The sequence below is a fragment of the Sus scrofa genome, chromosome 15 (genome assembly GCF_000003025.6).
Source record: "Sus scrofa isolate TJ Tabasco breed Duroc chromosome 15, Sscrofa11.1, whole genome shotgun sequence".
In the NCBI taxonomy this organism is placed as follows: domain Eukaryota; kingdom Metazoa; phylum Chordata; class Mammalia; order Artiodactyla; family Suidae; genus Sus; species Sus scrofa.
Window position 1 is genome coordinate 103,003,438 of NC_010457.5, and position 18,334 is coordinate 103,021,771.

The following is an 18,334-nucleotide window of genomic DNA, read 5'->3' on the forward strand; positions in this document are numbered from 1 at the left end:
AACCTCCTAGTCCCAGAGTGTTTTCTCGAGGGTTTCTTTGCACAAAGCAAAGAATTCTTGAAATGGAAAATAAACCATCTGTGGAAAAAATAAGCTCTGATTTCTCTGTCTTTTCACAGATCTGAATAAGTCTCCAACTGAACTCTTTCAAATGTTTCAAACAGGTATGTTTAACATCTCCCAGGGGAGGCTACAGCATGGAGACCAATCATTTAACAGAAAATAAAAACAAAAACCTACATCTGTTAAAAGATGAAGTTCTGAGATACCCAGACCTTAAGGAGGACAGCACCTGCTGTTCTGCATGACGAGTGAACTGCATTGTGGGAAGCCACAGCTTGAAAGGAGACAGGTGACAGCTGAGTGGTATCTCCACTTATGATCCTCGGAATGTCTCGCACAACATTCATTGCTGCGTTTGATTTATATGCGCTGTTATAATCTGCGCTCATTACAATCACTTAGAACAAACTACAGGCCTCGTTATGGACGGTGTGCTGTCTGCCATCAGTCTTTAAGAAGTGTAGTGCTCAATTTGCCCACTGACATGCGAGGTCCTGACCTTGAAGCTATTAGGGAGAGGATTAGACACAAGTGTGATCATGTGTGCAGACATAAGCAAACCAAATTAATTTCTGGCACAGGGAGGTAGCCAACAAGACCCTGCTCTTAAGGCACCGGAGAACTTCCTCAAAATCCCTGACGGAGCTGAGTGAACAGCACGTTTAAGGGAACCCAGTCTTGAAGATGAAGCACATTCATGGTATTTAGAGGGTTATTAATCTAGCTTCCCCACAAAATGTTTGCTTGGCTGATCAGATTAAGGGATGGAGCCTTCAACGGCGCACCCCCTCCACAGCAGGCCCCAAGAAATCTGTGATACTTCACAGCCTTGGACATATTGCACCATGTGTACCCAGCTGCTTCAATAATTAGCTTATGAATGTATCAGCTGGTTCTGTGATTTTTATAAATAATAACTAACCTACAGAGCAGAAACATTGTCAAGAGCCTTACAGTAGCACAAAACTGCAAGGTGCTCCAAACGCTAACTTGCTCCTCCACTAACCGCCAATATTCCCTACTAGTGGTGCTCCTGTGATGCCATCTATAAATATTTATTTTGCATCCGAAACGGCAATGTATTTTTGTCAGTTTTCTTCACGGCAGCCATGATTCGCTTTCCCCTCACTCTGACTCACTTGCTCACTCCTAGTATCTGCATGCTTATCTTCCGGAAATCTATTCTTCCACCTCACTTCCCATCTTGCCCTCCATCTTTTTATTCACATGATCCTTCCACCAGCCCCTGTGGGATGCTTATCTCTGTTTTCTCAATAGGGTCTCTTATTAGCTTGTTTGGTGGCTAATGAATGTGCCAGAAAGTGCCATGCTGTTGCATGAACACACACGTTGGTAACTGTGAGTTAACCCATCACAGAAGAGATAAAGAGTCCCCACGTTGGGATTTTTTTCATTTATATAATTTTTGCATGCCATCCAAGAAAGTTTTGCAGTATCAGGCAAAAAAAAAAAAAAAAAAAAAAGTGTAAATGTCAAATAAAACAGTGACAGATGACAGTATTCTCTATTGAATAGCACTGTTTCTGCCGTGCATGTTCAATGGGAACTCATGAATTATTAATAAACAAATCTCCTTTTTCTGTTAAAAATTTCAAGTAGGTTTTTTGTTGTTGTTCCCTATGTGTTATGTGGAGCATTCCAGGAGAATTATTTTCATTTCAAAGATGCTGATACAGAAGTTCATCTGATCTCCAGCCTTGGCCAGCCAGGAACTGTGGAGTATATACCTATCTATGATTTCTCTTTTAGTCTGGTTGTAAGCATTGACCAAAGTGTGGCTGAATGTTCATATCAGCAGGTTAGTTTTAGAATGGGAAAACTGAGGCTAAGTGAATTACGTGTGCCTGAGCACAGTTAGGAAACACAGAATATTCACTGGGGCCCTGAGACCCAACTGCTAAGTTCCTGCTCTGACATTATATTATTGGGTGAGCTTTGGATGAATGGTTACCCTCTTGGATCTTCTGGAAGCCTAACGATAAAAGAAGGGGTTTACAAAAGATGGTCTTTAAGTTCACATTCCATGATTTGTTTGTTACTTTGTTATTTGTCTGAAACAACAGATAATGATTAGTCATCAGGGTCAAAGTACAAAGGAAAAACCACCTTGGACAAGTGATCAAGGTCAATATCACCAGTGATGACATATTTACAACCATGACCTCTGTGACATCATTCACTGCAAAGGACACAACACTAGCATCAGAGGCAGTCTTGCTAAAAATGCATAACCTCAGTCCAAGCATGACAAACCCTAATTGAGAGATTTTCAGCAAAATAATCAATCAGTATCCTTTAAAAGTGGCAAAGTCATTTAAAAATTAAAACAAAACAAAATAAAACAAAACACTGAGGAATGGGTATAGACTGCAGAAAACTAAGGATAAATATCTAAATGCAATGTAATTCCTGTTTGGGATCCTGGCACCAGAAAAAGGGACATTAGTGGAAAGACTATTAACATTTAGTATAATATTAATAAATAAATATTAGTGAAGTTAGAATAAAGTTTTTAGTTTAGCTAAAAGTATTAAAACAATGCTAATTTCCTGGTTTTGATCATTGCACCAGAGTGATGTGGGTGTTAACATTAGAGGAAGCAAGTTAAGAAATATACGGAAACAGGAGTTCCCATCGTGGCACAGTGGTTAATGAATCCGACTAGGAACCATGAGGTTGCGGGTTCGGTCCCTGCCCTTGCTCAGTGGGTTGACGACCCAGGGTTGCCGTGAGCTGTGGTGTAGGTTGCAGACACGGCTCAGATCTGGCATTGCTGTGGCTCTGGCATAGGCCGGTGGCTACAGCTCCGATTAGACCCCTAGCCTGGGAACCTCCACATGCCTCGGGAGAGGCCCAAGAAATGGCAAAAAGACAAAAAAAAAAAAAAAAAGAAAGAAATATACGGAAACTATACCATTTTGCAACATCTCTGTGAGTCTAAGTCATGTTCAAAATAAAAAGTTTAAAAAAATACAGAGAATACCCAGAACTTATAAAGGAAAATGTACACAGAACCTAAGTATAATGATGCCAAGGAATTTATGATTAAAATGCTTTTAACTTCAAAATCTGAACCCAGAAAAGGACTGTTAAGTTCAAAGTCTGCATCCTTGCAATCAATGGTTAAATTTCCCAAGCATTCAGGGCATAAGCAAATACCACCTATTAACATCTCATTTTAGCCTCTTAAACAAATATATTTCCCTCAGCAGAAAAAACAACCCTGACCACCCTTTCCCAACTATGCAGGTGAGTGACACTCATACTAAACAAGATATAGTTTGTTTACAATCCATATCTTCCTTAAAAGTTGTATGTCAATCTAAATTTACAAAGCAAATAATGCAAATGTATTAGGAATCCTTACTACCTGAAGAAACATACCATTATTTCTTTTTGAAAGATGAATGATAAACCCGTAGTTTATCTTTTAGTACAGTAATAGTTTTATTGAGGACTTACTAAATGGGACAACTCTAGTTCACAATTCAAGAGCCTTAGAAGAGGCAACAATAAGAACCACCATTCTGTCCTATTCTTTCTTCATGGTCTCATGTCCCATCAATTCCTCTTTGGCGCTTGTTCTCTAACCACTGTGAATTATTCACAATTCCTGAAGAGGCTTGGTATATTTCTATCTTCAAGCGTGTTACTCTCTTGGTTAGAAAAATCTCATACTCAATCAACCCTCCTCATCCCCACAAAAGTTACGCTTCAAGGCTCAGCCAACATGGTCTCACCTGATCTCTTAGAAGAATTGGTTGCTCATGTCTACATGATTCCAGAGCATTACTCTTTCACAATTTGACGATGATTATTGCTACCAGTGAGCATGCCTGCATCCCTACTAGAATAGTCAGCTTCTTAATGGGGGTGGAGGGAAAGGGTCGATTTCTTACTCACTTTAGCATTTTCAGAGCAAGGTGTAGTTCCTTACACATAATAGATGTTCAACAGATTAAACTGAAATTATTAGAGGGCATTTCAGAAATTAGCTCAGAGGAATATTTTACAGCCTCAATTCAAAGAGTTATTGTTGGAGAGGAGCACTAGTTTTTAGAAGTAGCCCCATCAATGTTCTAACAGTCTCTTCCCCCCCCCATACCTCTAATGTATGAATATGACAAAGAAAATGGGGTGATTAAATTTAATTATATAAATGCAAACAATGGCAGAGGTCTCTCTGAACATATTTAGTTTATAACCTTGTACTGAACACCCATCTGCTGTGTGCCATGCAAAGTACTGGCATATTACAGGGAGTTCCCGTCATGACTCAGTGGTTAACGAATCTGACTAGGAACCATGAGGTTGTGGGTTCAAGCCCTGGCCTTGCTCAATGGGTTAAGGATCTGGCGTTGCTGTGAGCTGTGGTGTAGGCTGCAGACTCGGCTCAGATCCCAAGTTGCTGTGGCTGTGGTGTAGGCCAGTGGCCGTAGCTCCGATTAGACCACTAGCCTGGGAACCTCCATATGCCATGGGGAGTGGCCCTAGAAAAGGCAAAAAGACAAAAAAAAAAAAAAAAAAAGTGCTGGCACATTACATATATCATTTAATTTTCATTATTATTTTTTACTTGAAAGTTTAGGTAAGATCACCAATAAGGAAATAATTGTAACTGTGAAGCTCAGGGAAAATGTCATCATAGAAAACAGGACTTATAAGGTGGACCTTGAAAGATAAAGGTGGATTTCACCAGGTGGGGAGAGGAAGTGGCTGGAATCCCATTCCAAGCAGAGATAACATAATAAGAATTGCAGGGACTTATAAAATTATCACACTCAAGGAACCAGAAGCAACTTTGTGGGGCTAAAGCACAATCTAGAAATGGAGGTGGGGGTCAGATTACAAGGAATACCATGCAAAGAAATGTCATCTTAGTTCCATGGGCCACTGGAGTCACTGAAAGCTTTTTAACATATGATAAAGAATTATTTTCTTTCCTTTCCCTTCCTTTTTTCCCTCCTTTTTTTTTTTTTTTTTTTTTTTCAAAAAGAAGTCCTTGGAGAAAAGTCATCACTTTGCCTGGCCAAGATACCTTTTTTCATAGTAAAATCATGTGGCTGGGTACTAATCAGGGCCCATGATAGCCTGTGGCAAAATACGTACTTCATAAGCTTCATCCTGTAGGAGTTTTCATTCTTTAAAAAAATGATGTATAAGCACCAACCTTAATCAATCATTAAAAAAAATCTGTTCTCATTAATTTAAACCATTTTCCTGTGTGTGTGTGTGTGTGTGTGTGTGTGTGTGCTGTTGTGGTTGTTCAAATGAGAAATTTTTTTTTTTTTGGTCTTTTTGTCTTTTTAGGGCCGCACCCATGGCATATGGAGGTTCCCAGGCTAGGGGTTGAATTGGAGCTGTAGCTGCTGGCCTACGCCACAGCCACAGCAACATGGGATCCTCGACCCACTGAGAGAGGCCAGGGATCGAACCTGTGTCTTCATGGATGCTAGTCGGGCTTGCTAACTGCTGAGCCACGATGGGAACTCCAAAATGAGAATTTTTGAAGCTCTCCCAGACTAAGAATTAATGAGGAGGGGCAATATCTATTTCACTTACTAAAAATTTGAAAGGTTTAAAAATTTCAAGTAGGTAACAAGTGAGTGACATATTCTCCAAACTACATACCGAAAGCTGAGAATATTCAAATGACCAGAGAAGTCTTTCAGAAAACAATAATATGGCCCAGGGTTTGAGTTTGGAGTCCATTAGATAGGGCTATGAATCCCAGCTCCAAGCCCTGTGTTTAAGTGATGGGGATGGGGGAGGGGAGGGGAAGCACAGAGTTCCTGTCCGTGGTACTGAAACATCCTTGGGTACTAAGTTACTTTTTTTCCTACCCCAGGACAAGGTAGTAACTCCAACTTCTCCTTGTTCCCATATTTTTTCCTTAAGAAAAAAAAAAAAAAGTCAAGTTCTGTGTTGGTGATAAATTTCCTAGTTTTTATAATATTTCAGAACAAATACAAACCAGGACCTGCTAAAAAAACAAATGCAAGTTCACAGCCTGCTCTGATCTCCAACAAGACAGAGTAAATAACTTTGTTCTCGTTAAGTAAGGTCATACTGCCCTTGAAGGCAAGGCTTTGTCATAGTCTTTAGGGTTCCCCCTGATGTGCCTAACACAGAGCTGACAAGTGAATTCAATCTACAAATAGTAGGAAGCCCCCACCCCCTCTGCCCCTCTAGGAACTCCAATGAATGAATAAGTCAGCAAATGAACAGTTCTTCGGGAGAATGACTCAAGGCTTCTTGCAACAGAAATGTAAAAGGCCATTTACTCACCCACATCTTCAATACAGAAAATGTCAGCATATGTAACCAAAAGGAAATGTTTTCTGAGTGTCTCAAAAGAAAATTCATATTATTAACCACAGACAGTTCGCCTTCTAAATGGAAGCACATATAGTCCCCAAACAAACTTTTGTAACTGTGAAAGAATTTCTCTTCAGCTGGTTGAGACTCTTCTGGAGTGTGAAATGAGCCAGATAATATTCAGCTCTTGTTTCTTAGTCACCGAATTCTCTTTTCATGAATCCAATAAGTGTCTATTAAAATAAATAACCCCCCTAATGACTCAAGATAACCTAATCAAGAAAACTGAAATAGATAAAAGGCTAAACTACAAGGGAGACTTGTCAAGGGCTTCAATGAATCCCTGACGAGGAGGTCATCTAACCTGAAAAAAGATTTGTGCTGAACATTTGGTTACAGTTCAAGGTTAATTATTTTTTACCTTGAATGTAGTAACTAAAAATGATCTGGTTCTTTTTTATTTTTAAAAATTGTACACTAAGTTCTAAACTGTATTTTCATGGGGCTAATTTTCAGCTGTCTCTGGGCATGTATCTCACATTTCTATGGATATGTTTGTAAGGACTGAATCTGTAATTGAGAATAATGAAAATTTTATTTCTGAACAACTCCTTAACCTCTCTTCTAATGGGTGCAAGTCAAGAGGAGATTTCAGAAAATCTTGTGGCCCTCCTTTCATAGAAATTATGGGCTATACATAACTGTAATAGTATAGAGATTTGGTATGACTTTACCTAAATATATTCATACATACATAGGAATGTGCACCTAAAAAAAAATCCAGATTTGTCAAAAAGAAGAATGAATCTGGAATCTTCACTTAAATATTAGAAAGATATTAACATTAAAATGTACTAGGATAAAATATCAAGGAAAAAACAACCAAAATACTTCTAGTTCCTGACATCAGGTCCAAATTCCAGCATACCTACAACACAAGGCTATATATTATACACTGCTTCGACAACTTTAAGTGTAGAGGGAAAAAAACAGACATTTACAGCAGAAAACCAGGAATAAGACTTGTTTGAGAGATCAGGGCTGGGACTAGAGCAAGGCAAGAAAGCAACTACTGTGCAAAATTTAGGAATATAACTCTCAAAGTGTGTGCCTCTTTGAATTTTGCACCCTAAGACACAGCTTGACTAACCCTGGTCCCAGCCCTGTGAAAGCAAGATGATTAAACGGTCTCTGCAACCAAATAGTAGAAACTATTCACAGGCACCAACGTTCTCCAACTTTAAGAGAAAGTTGGTTTAATTCAATGTCATCTTTGCAAAAGGGCTGGTTGAGTTCAGAAAGACGGCTTTTTAAATCCTTTTTATTTTTTATTATAGTTGATTTACAATGTTCTGCCAATTTCTGTTGCGCAGCAAAGTGACCTACCTATACATCCATGTATGTTCTTTTTTTCACACCATTCTCCATCATGTTCCATCACAAGTGATCAGATATAGTTCCCTGTGCTACAGAGCAGAATCTCAGTGCTTTTACTATGTCAGCCTGATTTGCTTCCAAGCCATATGCAAGTTTCTAAGGGTGCCATGTCATGAACAGGCAAAATAATGCAACACAAGGGTTTCTGTAGTAGACAAAGATATGCTTAAAACCAGTATAGAAACTTTAGCAATGGATAAAGATATTTTACAAACAGCATATGAACTCTGTAATTAACCTTCATTGATATCTAATTAAGGGTTCCCATTAAGGCTACTTTGGAGGCATGAAAAATTAACACAACTAACTGTGGACATGGTCAAAAGAACCCAATTATTCACTATAAAGTTGATGTAAAAACAGATTTTGAGGGAATTACTGTTGATCATCTCTCGAAACAATCTAATCTTTTGAATTATGCTGAGAGAAAAAGAAAAAAGTGAAGGTTCAACTTGACACAGGCATCTTCATTTTCTTCATTTTCTAAAATGAGGATGTTATTACTTAAGTAATCATAAAACAGAAATTATTCCTCTAAAAAGGAAATATATACAGCTAACTTGTGCCTAGGACATTTTTAAGTAGAGGCACAGATTAATTGGCAAAGATTAACATGGTAACTCATGACTGAATGAAGAACATGTGTTAACAGATACACTGAATGTGATATAAACTCCAATAGCAAAAAAGCAATGAGAGGAAGGAAACAAAGTAATAAAATGATTAATTTTTTCTTTATATAAAGTTGTCTGTCTTCATTTTTTGGTTTTCAATGGGTCTGCCATGGAGACCTGCACATTTTTTTTTCTCTAATTTTATTGGAGTAGTTGACCTACAGTGTATATATTAGTTGAGACCTATATATTTTAAATCACTTAGCCTGTTAAGCAAGTTGGATCATCTGTAAGAAGATACTTTACAATAAAGAAGAATCTCAATGTGTACTCAACATGCAAAGCTTAAGCAGCCTTCTGCTTAGGAATACAACTTAAGTCAGTAGACGAGAACATGGAATACTTTTTTTTTTTTTGATGAAATAGTGATAATGAATAAAGGCCAGTCAGTACCCAAAATCTACTTGATCCTGATGGACATAAAGCATAGAACATACTGAAATCTGATCACCATGAAGAACAGAGCTTCATGGAGGAAATGATTTCAGAATTATGTATTGGAGGCCAGACACTCATCTTCTTCAACTGAGGTGGCATCAAGCTTATGTTTCCCTCTCTCCTGCAGTAGGAGGGAGGACTTTCCCATTCCCGAGCTTAGTGGGAAATTTTATAGCTTGAGGGTCTGGGAAGGTGTGTGAGGCAGGTGAGGAAGTCAAGGATCTGCAGAAGTCTTCAAATCTTGGTGTAGGTGAGGACATCCTACCAACATCATCCCATCAGAGACCTCTCGAGGTTCATGCATTCCCAGATCATTCCCTTCCTTTTATCCCAGCAGACTCTAGGCCCTTTTATCACCACCATCTGCAGTTTACAACCAGGTTGTCTATTTCTCCTTTGGCAGTGTCTCGCCTTCCTAATATAGAAAGCAAGACCCTCCACCTTGCCAAGAAAAAGGAAAGGAAGGAAAGTAAACCCAGCATCCTTCTAACAATTTTGTTCATTTGATTTTAGTTTTTCCATGGGGGCAAGGTAGAACAGGGATGAAAATAAACCCCTTCCCATTCCTTTACCTACTCTATTTTCACCCAAACCTAGTAGGAAAAAAGTCATGTTTGTAGACTTGGGTCTTTGGTATACAAACAATAAAGAAAGATTCACTCTTCTTTCCAAAGAAAATCAACCTCAGATCATCCTCAGCATTCCATGTGCTAAATACTGTAAGCAACAGAAAACAGAGACAGGATGCAAGAGAAACCGTGAATTAATGTTTGAGGAAAGGGGCAACTGATGTCAAGGAAAGAAACATGGCTGATGATGCCGTTACAAAGCACATAGCCGGGCCTGGAGGACTGCAGTGGGGGTGCCCACAGGTCACTGTGTTTTCGCTCCCCCTTGGATTTCCATTTCCTTTTCCTGCAGTGGAGGAGGAAGGGGAAAAGTAAGCCCACAGATCTGAGTAAGAGGGTTAGAGAGAGTCTAAGAAGCTATTAAGGGACAAGGAGTTCCTGCGTCCACTCAGATTGCATGCTGGGGGGTTCATTCCCTGGTGGCCCCTTGTCTGTAGGGGCCATACTGAATGTACGAAATGAAAATGTCATATGCCTTTATACTAGGGCTTCCACAGAGAACAACCATGGACCATAGTACATCCTATCCCATGAAGATCAATAATCAGAATATTCTGGGAAAAGAAAAGGAAGATAGTCTTCAGAATTTACACACACACACACACACACACACACAGACACACACACCTAAAATTGATCCCAAGCTGAAAAGGAAGCAAAAAGTCAGTGTACATAAGCATACTTTTTCCTCTTATTTTTTTCCCCTCTACTTTTCTTTCCTTGACTCCTCTCCCAAGAACAAAGGGGCAAGGGTCAGGTAAGAGGCACTAAGTGGAAATGGATGAGGGACTGGCCTGGCCATAACAAAGGAGGTATAGCCCAGTTAAAAGAACAGGTAGTCTGCGACTACAAATGCACCCTGACGTGAAATAGACACTTTCCAGTAACATTTTCACCAACAGGATCACAAGCAAAACTGCGAAGGTTTGTCACTCTTCCATTCCTTTTCTGAACCCCTCCTCCAATTGTGCCTGTTCCCTAAAACACTTAACAGCCTCAAGGACCACCTTGGCCTGCCACCCTTAATCTCTAAAATTTTCCTCTCTTTTTCCTACTCTCTTTTGCCTAGCACACAGGCAGTGTTAAGTATTATTCTTAATATGGTAACAGCAATTCACACCAGGGAGTGAATGAGACTTAATGGACGGTTCCTTTCTATTTTAAAAGAAATTTAAAACAGAAGAGGAGGGGTTACTATGCATGTTTGAACTAGGCCTTCCAGGCTCCAAACCCACTCCAGTTTACAAGAGTTCCTATTAAAGGTTCTCCTAATTTCACCTCAAAGAGAGTGGAGTGTCCCCTGCTATTCATCTGCCTCCTCAGTCACCACACACACACACACACACACACACACACACACACACACACACACCCCTTATGGGTGTGCACCAAAAACAACTGCAAGGTACCACGCCATGCAACTGATTTCATTAAATATGCTTTTTATCAAGCAAATGCAAGGAGAGTGGATATCTTATGTTAACTTGCCTTTGAAACTATCAGTTATATTCATTTTGCTTGGCAGTACCAACTTTAAAAAGCTTAACACCTGATTTGCAAATCTAGTCAGCTATTTACAAATAAAGTTCCTATTCAAAAATGAGAATGAAATCACTGTCCCAAAGGGAAAAAGAAAAACTTCAATGCATCATCCCCATGGAGGCTCAATCTCATCCTTCTAGCATATTAATTCCCAGACCTGTTTTCCTCCAGATCCTATAAAAACAGGCTACTAAGTTCTTCAGGAGGCAACAAAAATTTGGAGAGCTAAGTTTGTGCCAACTAGCAAACACAGTTTTCAGTCAGCCACCTGAATTACTTGGGGAGGCTGGAGGCATCACTATTTCCAGAAGCAATAGTGCCAAGTCAACAAGAAGACTACAAACATTTTGAATCAAGTTCTCAGACTGTGGCCTTCAGTCTTTTCTTGAAAGCTGCTTATGAAAGGAGGACCAAGTGAAACTTTGATATTTACGTCAAGTCACGATTAAGGGGCAGGTTTGCAAAATCAATTGTGTAGCTTTATACTTACTGCACATTTACCACATATGTCCTTTATTACACAGTGGAAAACCATTAAATGCACAGTAGTTTTGCCAAGTGGCATTATGCATTTAACAGCTTTATTCGTTTAACAGCTCCAACTCTCATTATATTTTGCCATGTGGTACAGGGGATTTTATGCATTTAACAGTTTAAGAAGGCTCTACGGTATTTTTTTTTCATGTATTTCATACTATGATTGGTCATCATATCTCAGCAAACTGTATGTCAACAATTTCATTGAGGAGAGAAAGAATAATCTGGAAAAATGACTACACTGAAAGTGAAAAAAAAAAAAACTTCAATCCTCTCTGAAATTGCTGGATATTCTACTCATTTGACGTCATTAACATCTGAGAAATAACTTAAATGAGGTTACTGCAAACCTACAGGTAAAAAAGGCTATTCCCAAACGCATATAATTAGTTTAAATATAGCATTTATCTACCTATCATTTTAAGGAAGAAAACCTTCATTTTCATTAAAAACCATATTGCTTAGTGCAATCTTTAGTAACTTCCTTTCTTTACAGCACACAACAGAAGATCTGTTAGGGAGACGATGGACCATTTTACCGTTTACATATATAGGGATAAAAACATTTGGCATGCAAGGCCACAGAGGAAATCAAGCTTGGAATCAAAGGACTCTCAAAATTAAGCTTCAACTAACTTTTGTTTCTCGACACTGCATCAGGTAATTGTTCAACCTAGGGATAAATACGTAGGCACCTCAACCTAAACCATCCGAGGATAGGGCGGTAGTTGTCCCTTTAAACAACCTGAAACAGATAGTAGATCCCATCAACTGTTGCTGCTTTCAGAAATGAAAAAAACCCAAGCATCTGTCTACCCTTTTCCCTGGAGCATTCCATTCCCCACAACCCCAGCACTCTGAAAAATTGTACTGGATAAGCTTCTGTGTTTTTCTGTTAAAGAGTTTAGCACTCACTCTGCACGCCCCGATGTGTGTTTTCTCCTGGAAAAACAACTGTATTCTATACATAAAAGAAACACCTGACATTGCACGGTGTCTCTGGGGCTGGAGAAAAGCAGTTATTATAACAAAGTCATCCATTTCCCCCGTGGGGATAAGAGAGGTGATGAGACCTGGCTAAAACTTGGTCTCAGAAAGATGCTGTTTTGTACATACTAAGTTTTGCTCGAATACCATGAAGAAAGAAAGAAAGAAAAAAGGATACATAGCAGTATTCGGAAAGAGGAGAGAAATCATTCAAAACTGATTCTTTTTGGAAAAAAAAATCTTTAAAAGAAAAAAAATCTGGGTTTTGACTTAGTCTCCATTTTGAACTCTAATGGGAATAAAAGCAAACCTTAGAGCAAAAGGCAGAAGGTGACAGGTTCCCTAGGGATTATTATTGTTATTATTATTATAAGAACAGATGTATTTTTATTGGTGGGAGGAGAAGAACGGTCTAGTTCCAGCCCTTGCTTTTGCTCTTTTAAAAACCACTCACCTGACTTTTATTTGCAGCCACTTTGGCAAACAGGGCTTGAGACACCTTGGCCCTTTTCATCTCCTGTTGGATCTCGTCATAAATGGCAGCTGTGATGTTGACGTTGGCGCCGTCCACCTTAATGGGGAGGTCTGTTGTCGGTGTCGAGGTTTTGGCCTACCGAGAGACCATGAAAATAATAATTTAAAAAGTGCTGCATTCAGCCCAGCCATCTGTGCAGAAATTATCAAAGGATTTCAGTCAGCTGATGCCAAACTGCATTAGCTACAGAGGGACACTTCCTGTCCATTATTCTAATCAGGTTAATTGTGATTGGAAATAATTGCAGTGCATTCCTATAGGACATGCAGAGTCCTGTCAACCCTGTCCTTTCTTTCACAGTAGCCTAGACAGTTCACAAGAAAGATGGCTACTGTGGACCTCAAACTCAAGCAATCCCCTCACTGCAAAACAAGCATGCAGAACATACAGACAGTTACCTTTTTCTTTCTGAAAATGGCACACCTTGGAGGAAGAGCCAATTCTTCCAGAAGAAATGAGTAAATGGGTAGAGGTCTCTAAATAATAAATTATTACTCAATTTAATGCACTCCCCTGAGTCTGTCTCATTCTTTATTAAAGCTTTACGTATGTCATTCGAGTATGTATGGTTTCCCATCACGATGATCATTATGCTACCCAGACAGTCACCTAATTTCACCTAGGAAATCAGTGGAAATGAAACAAAATTTCATTTCATAAAACTAGGCTTCAGAATGCCTTTGAAGTGCCGTTTTCATTTTCTTAAACTCATATTGTGGTTTTATGTATTCTGCTGTGCTCGTTTTAATTGAATGATTTCCCATCAGCTTCGGAGACAAGTGAAGGACAATATAGAAGGTGTCTGTACTTCTTGGGGTTAGGATAACCCTAAAACGTTTGCATCTCCTTGATCCGAAAGACTGCCAGAGCATTTGCTCTGGTGTGTGAGGAGAGGGGCTGGGCAGCCTTCTCAGAACCCAGGGCCCCGGGACTCAGGGAAAAGTCTGCCCCAACCCTTGGATTCCTGAGCCCAGCCAGCTGATTTGGTCTAAACGGGATTTTTTTCTTTTTTCTTTTCTTTTGATCTCCACCCACCCTAAAATACTAAACTACCACTTTCCCTCTAGGGAGGTCCTGAGCTGCTCCCACACTCATCGACGGTGTACAGGTTTGGAGAAAGACACAGCTTGCAGTGTGGACACTGTGGGGTCATTCTCAATGGTGTCTTGAAGCTGGAGTTCATGTCCTAAGTTTTCAAGGAGGCTTTGATTCTTAGGAGTGCTCAGTGACTGCTGCCATTCTCCTCAGACCTCCCTGTCTCATACTATGTTCTAATTACTGCAAAGTAATAAGAATGGTTAATGCAGCCCTTTTTGTGTGCCAGGTATCCTAGAAAGTGTTTTACTTTTATCACATTTAATTTTTTTAAGAACATAGTGAGTTAGACATTATTATTTTCACTTTATGGATGAAGACAATGGAAAATAAAAGAGGATATAGCTGGAAGGACATGCAGCATCAAGTAGAATTACCATGATCTGAACTCAAGTCTCAGGCTCCAAAGCATAGGCTCAGGAACCACTGGGCCACTCTGCCCCCCCCCCAAACTCCTTTATACCAGTGCTCTTTTTACCTGTTTCTTCTTGCCCTCAAGTTGGGGGTCTTCCTGAAATAATCCAATCCGCTCTCATCTTTTTTGAAACCCTCTTTCTTCTGAAATTTCTAGTTAACCCACAGTGCTTTTCCTGTTAAGTGCATGTTTTAGCATACCATTTCCATCTTTCTCAACTCTGGTTTCTTATTAGCCTCACTGACGGTCACATCTTACCCAACTGGTTAAACCTTCTCTAGAACACTGAGGGCTTTTAGCAAAAGCCCTTGAGGCACTCAAATACATGGTTAGAAGCCCAGGCCTTGGAATCAGAATAATCCGAGTTCAAACCCTAGCTCCGCCACTCAGCCATGTGACCTTATACAAGGTATTTAATTTGTTTCCATATCTGTAAAATGGGAACAATGCAAAATGCTCACAATACTTGAAATAATGAGTGCTCAATAAGCGATGCTTCTTATCCTTATATTGTTGTTTTGTTACTATTAAGTATATTGAGGAATACCGGCCAATTGGAAGATTATGTAAAGAGACTCTGGAGGTTTAGTTCCCGTCGTGGCTCAATGGTTAACGAATCCGACTAGGAACCATGAGGTTTTGGGTTGGATCCCTGGCCTTGCACTCAATGGGTTAAGGGTCTGGTGTTGCCCTGAGCTGTGGTGTAGGTTGCGGACGTGGCTTGGATCTGGCATTGCTCTGGCTCTGGCGTAGGCTGGTGGCTACAGCTCTGATTCGACCCCTAGCCTGGGAACCTCTATATGCTGTGGGTGCAGCCCTAGAAAAGACAAAAAAACAAAAAACAAAACAAACAAACAAAAAATTTAAATCTGAAGCTTCTTCAGTTTGTTTTAAAACACTGATAAAGTGCTGATAGGGTCTGGAAAATAATCTCCATGCACCTATGCAAGGCTCTGTGTACACCCTGGATTGCTGGCTCCAACTCAAAGGCTTAGTCAGTGGGTACCCTTCTAACATTTGTTTTCACAAGGAAAGCCTTACTGACTATGGATATTTACTACTGAGATAGGTCTGTAAAGAATTTTGAGTAAGCAGGTAATCATGAAACATTTTTAAAGTCTTTAAGAACTTTTTCAATGTTTAACTAACAGAAAAAGAATAATGTTCCAGACAGTCTAAAACTGTAGTGCTATGACTGTATTCTCAAAATATTTTGAGAAAAATATATTATATTTATTTTTGGAAATCTCAAAACTGTGAAATTAAATGATCAATTTCCCTGTTATACTTGTCCCTAAAGTGTATTTTATCTAGGAATTTTCTAGATGAGATTTTCTCCTGTTCAAAAAAGTGAAATACTGACCATAGCTGTGTGGCCTTATAAGTTGGTCTGGCTCTGAAAGCTACCAGGCCTTTGAAAAGATGCCTAAGATATAATCTTATTAGAAAAACATTATGAAGGGGTGGAAAACAAAAAAACACACAAACCTGCGTGATTTCCTTACAAGTAGGAGTGACTTTCTGAGAAGAGTTGCCTGGTTAAACAGCCATGAAGCATGGCTGGATTCTCCTCTAATAGTTTAATGGGATTCAAAAGTGACAAAAATGTTGGGGAATTTAATAGAAGTAAATATTAGTTCAAATTAACAACTCGCCCAACGCATTAGCTCAACGCGTATGCCCCCAAATTAAAAAAAAAAAAAAGAAAGAAAGAAAGAAAAATTAAAAAGCTTGGTTACGCTGGTCCAAAGTGAGCCCTTGAGAGACTTAATTTTGGTTTAACAGAAACTAAAATTCGTAATTCACTAAAGACTAAAGTGTAAGTATCAGAATTTGGCAGTGCATGATAGAAAAAGCTCAAATATTACTATTAGAATAAAATTCTGCTTAATCAGTTCCTTAGACCTTCCAAGAAAACAAACTCCTAAATCCAAAACTATAGTATTTAAACAAACAAACCAAAAAACCCCAAACCTTTAGTTTCAAAGTACCCATTTTTCTGATTTGTACAAACGTGTACCTGTTAAATATTTGTTTTGAAAACCATCAGCCAAGAAGGAATTTTTAATCATGAGTGAGATTTCAACAGTGAATGAGTTAGCTTTACCATAAATCCACTGATCAGGAAAAGTTTAGGGGAAGAAGGGAGTGGGCTAAAAATGTGTGGGCTCAGATCTGAGTCAGAAATGGCTCTTGGCTGACTTGAGACCTTGACCCTTCAGTTAGGCTCTTTAAAGCATCTGACAGGACTAGATGTATGCATTTGCAGGAGGACCCGAGAGCAGAATGCTTTTAAAGTGTGGAGAAAGGAAGGATGGAAAGCTGAGTCATTGTCCTGTGGGGACATCACCCTAGGAAGGAAAACAATTAAGGTCTATCTTTCCACTGCCATTTTCAAAGGGATCTCTGAACGATCTGCCAGTCATCCTGATCTAGCTGCTGCAGATGCATGCCTCCATCACACACAGGCTCCTCGCCGATTCTGTCTTTGTCAGACTGCATCAAGCAGAACTTGGACCCATTCACATCCAAATAAATACATGATTGAAGGAAAAGCAGTGTGCTTGCTATGCAAACTCAGCTTCAAATCCCCAGCCCCTTCTGTGACGACCAAGCAGTTGTATGCAGCCATCCAGAGCTTACCTTTCCACCCACTCCTGCCCTCCTGCCACATGTGGAAGAATGGTACTTTCTTAAAGGGACAGAAATGGCTTACGATATAGGATAACCACTAGCATATGCTCAGAGGGTCATATCCTCTGACCACCATGTTCAGAGGTAAACCGTGAATTGTGTTTTTGAGGGAAAACACAGCATCAGGGAAGGCCAGCTATCTCCAAGGCAGAGTGAAAAGTCAGCGGAGTGAATATCTCACCTGAGGGGTTCGGGAGGAGCTGGGACTGCTGGAGGCTGAGGAGACCATGCTCACATTGGGGTTCATGCTCCGCTCTCTCTCATCCTGGTATATGCGATCCCGCTCCACTTCTGGCAGATTGAGGAAATTCTGCATGGCCCTCAGGTTGACTAAAAGAGACTGAGATGCCGTCCGAGGGTCTTCTTCCTTACGCAGAATCTCAGACAACAATCCCTGATTAAATGGGAAAAAAAAGAAAAAGTAGGCCAAGTTATATCTGCAGGTATGTGTGGTTTCCGTCTTGCATCCCTCTCCCCCTTTATTTGTTTGGTGGAAGCAGCTGGCTGTGATGTCAAGAACCTCAGTCTGATTCCTGAGGGTTCTCCAGGAGGAAGATTTTGTGGGAATGTGCTTGCCTTCTGGGGGCTGTGCCTTATTTTGGACCTTTCTATTCTGACACTTTATCATCACTGCAATAATCATCAGTGCACAGAGATGCCAGCTAGCAAGGTAGGCGCGCGGGAAGAATTGTGAAACTGCAATTACCACCAGGTGCCTCCTACAAGTATTTCAGGAACTGTTAGAACTCTCTCTGCTTGAAACTGGGAACACTTGGCAGTCCTGCTCAGCTTTACAAATCTGCCAAGTTTGGTAAATTTAGTTCCGACATTTAAGCAGCATGGGAGATTTACATCAACTTGAAAAAAAATAGTTTGGCTGAATTTCTGTGTGACCGGCCACTGTTTTCAATATAGATGTTTCTTATGGCAAAAAAAAAAAAAGAAAAAA

At 39.8% G+C, this 18,334-nt stretch overlaps 1 protein-coding gene across 11 annotated transcripts in view; it reads right to left on the reverse strand.

Moving 5' to 3' along the window:
• Positions 1-18,334, reverse strand: part of SATB2 (SATB homeobox 2) — a 209,590-nt gene that overhangs the window by 40,803 nt on the left and 150,453 nt on the right. For all 11 annotated transcript variants that reach the window (XM_021076069.1, XM_021076076.1, XM_021076074.1 and 8 more), the window contains 2 exons: positions 17,567-17,779; positions 13,101-13,256 (listed from right to left, as the gene is read on the reverse strand). In XM_021076069.1, the coding sequence (XP_020931728.1) occupies positions 13,101-13,256; positions 17,567-17,779 (369 nt within the window). The remainder of the gene's footprint in view (positions 1-13,100; positions 13,257-17,566; positions 17,780-18,334) is intronic.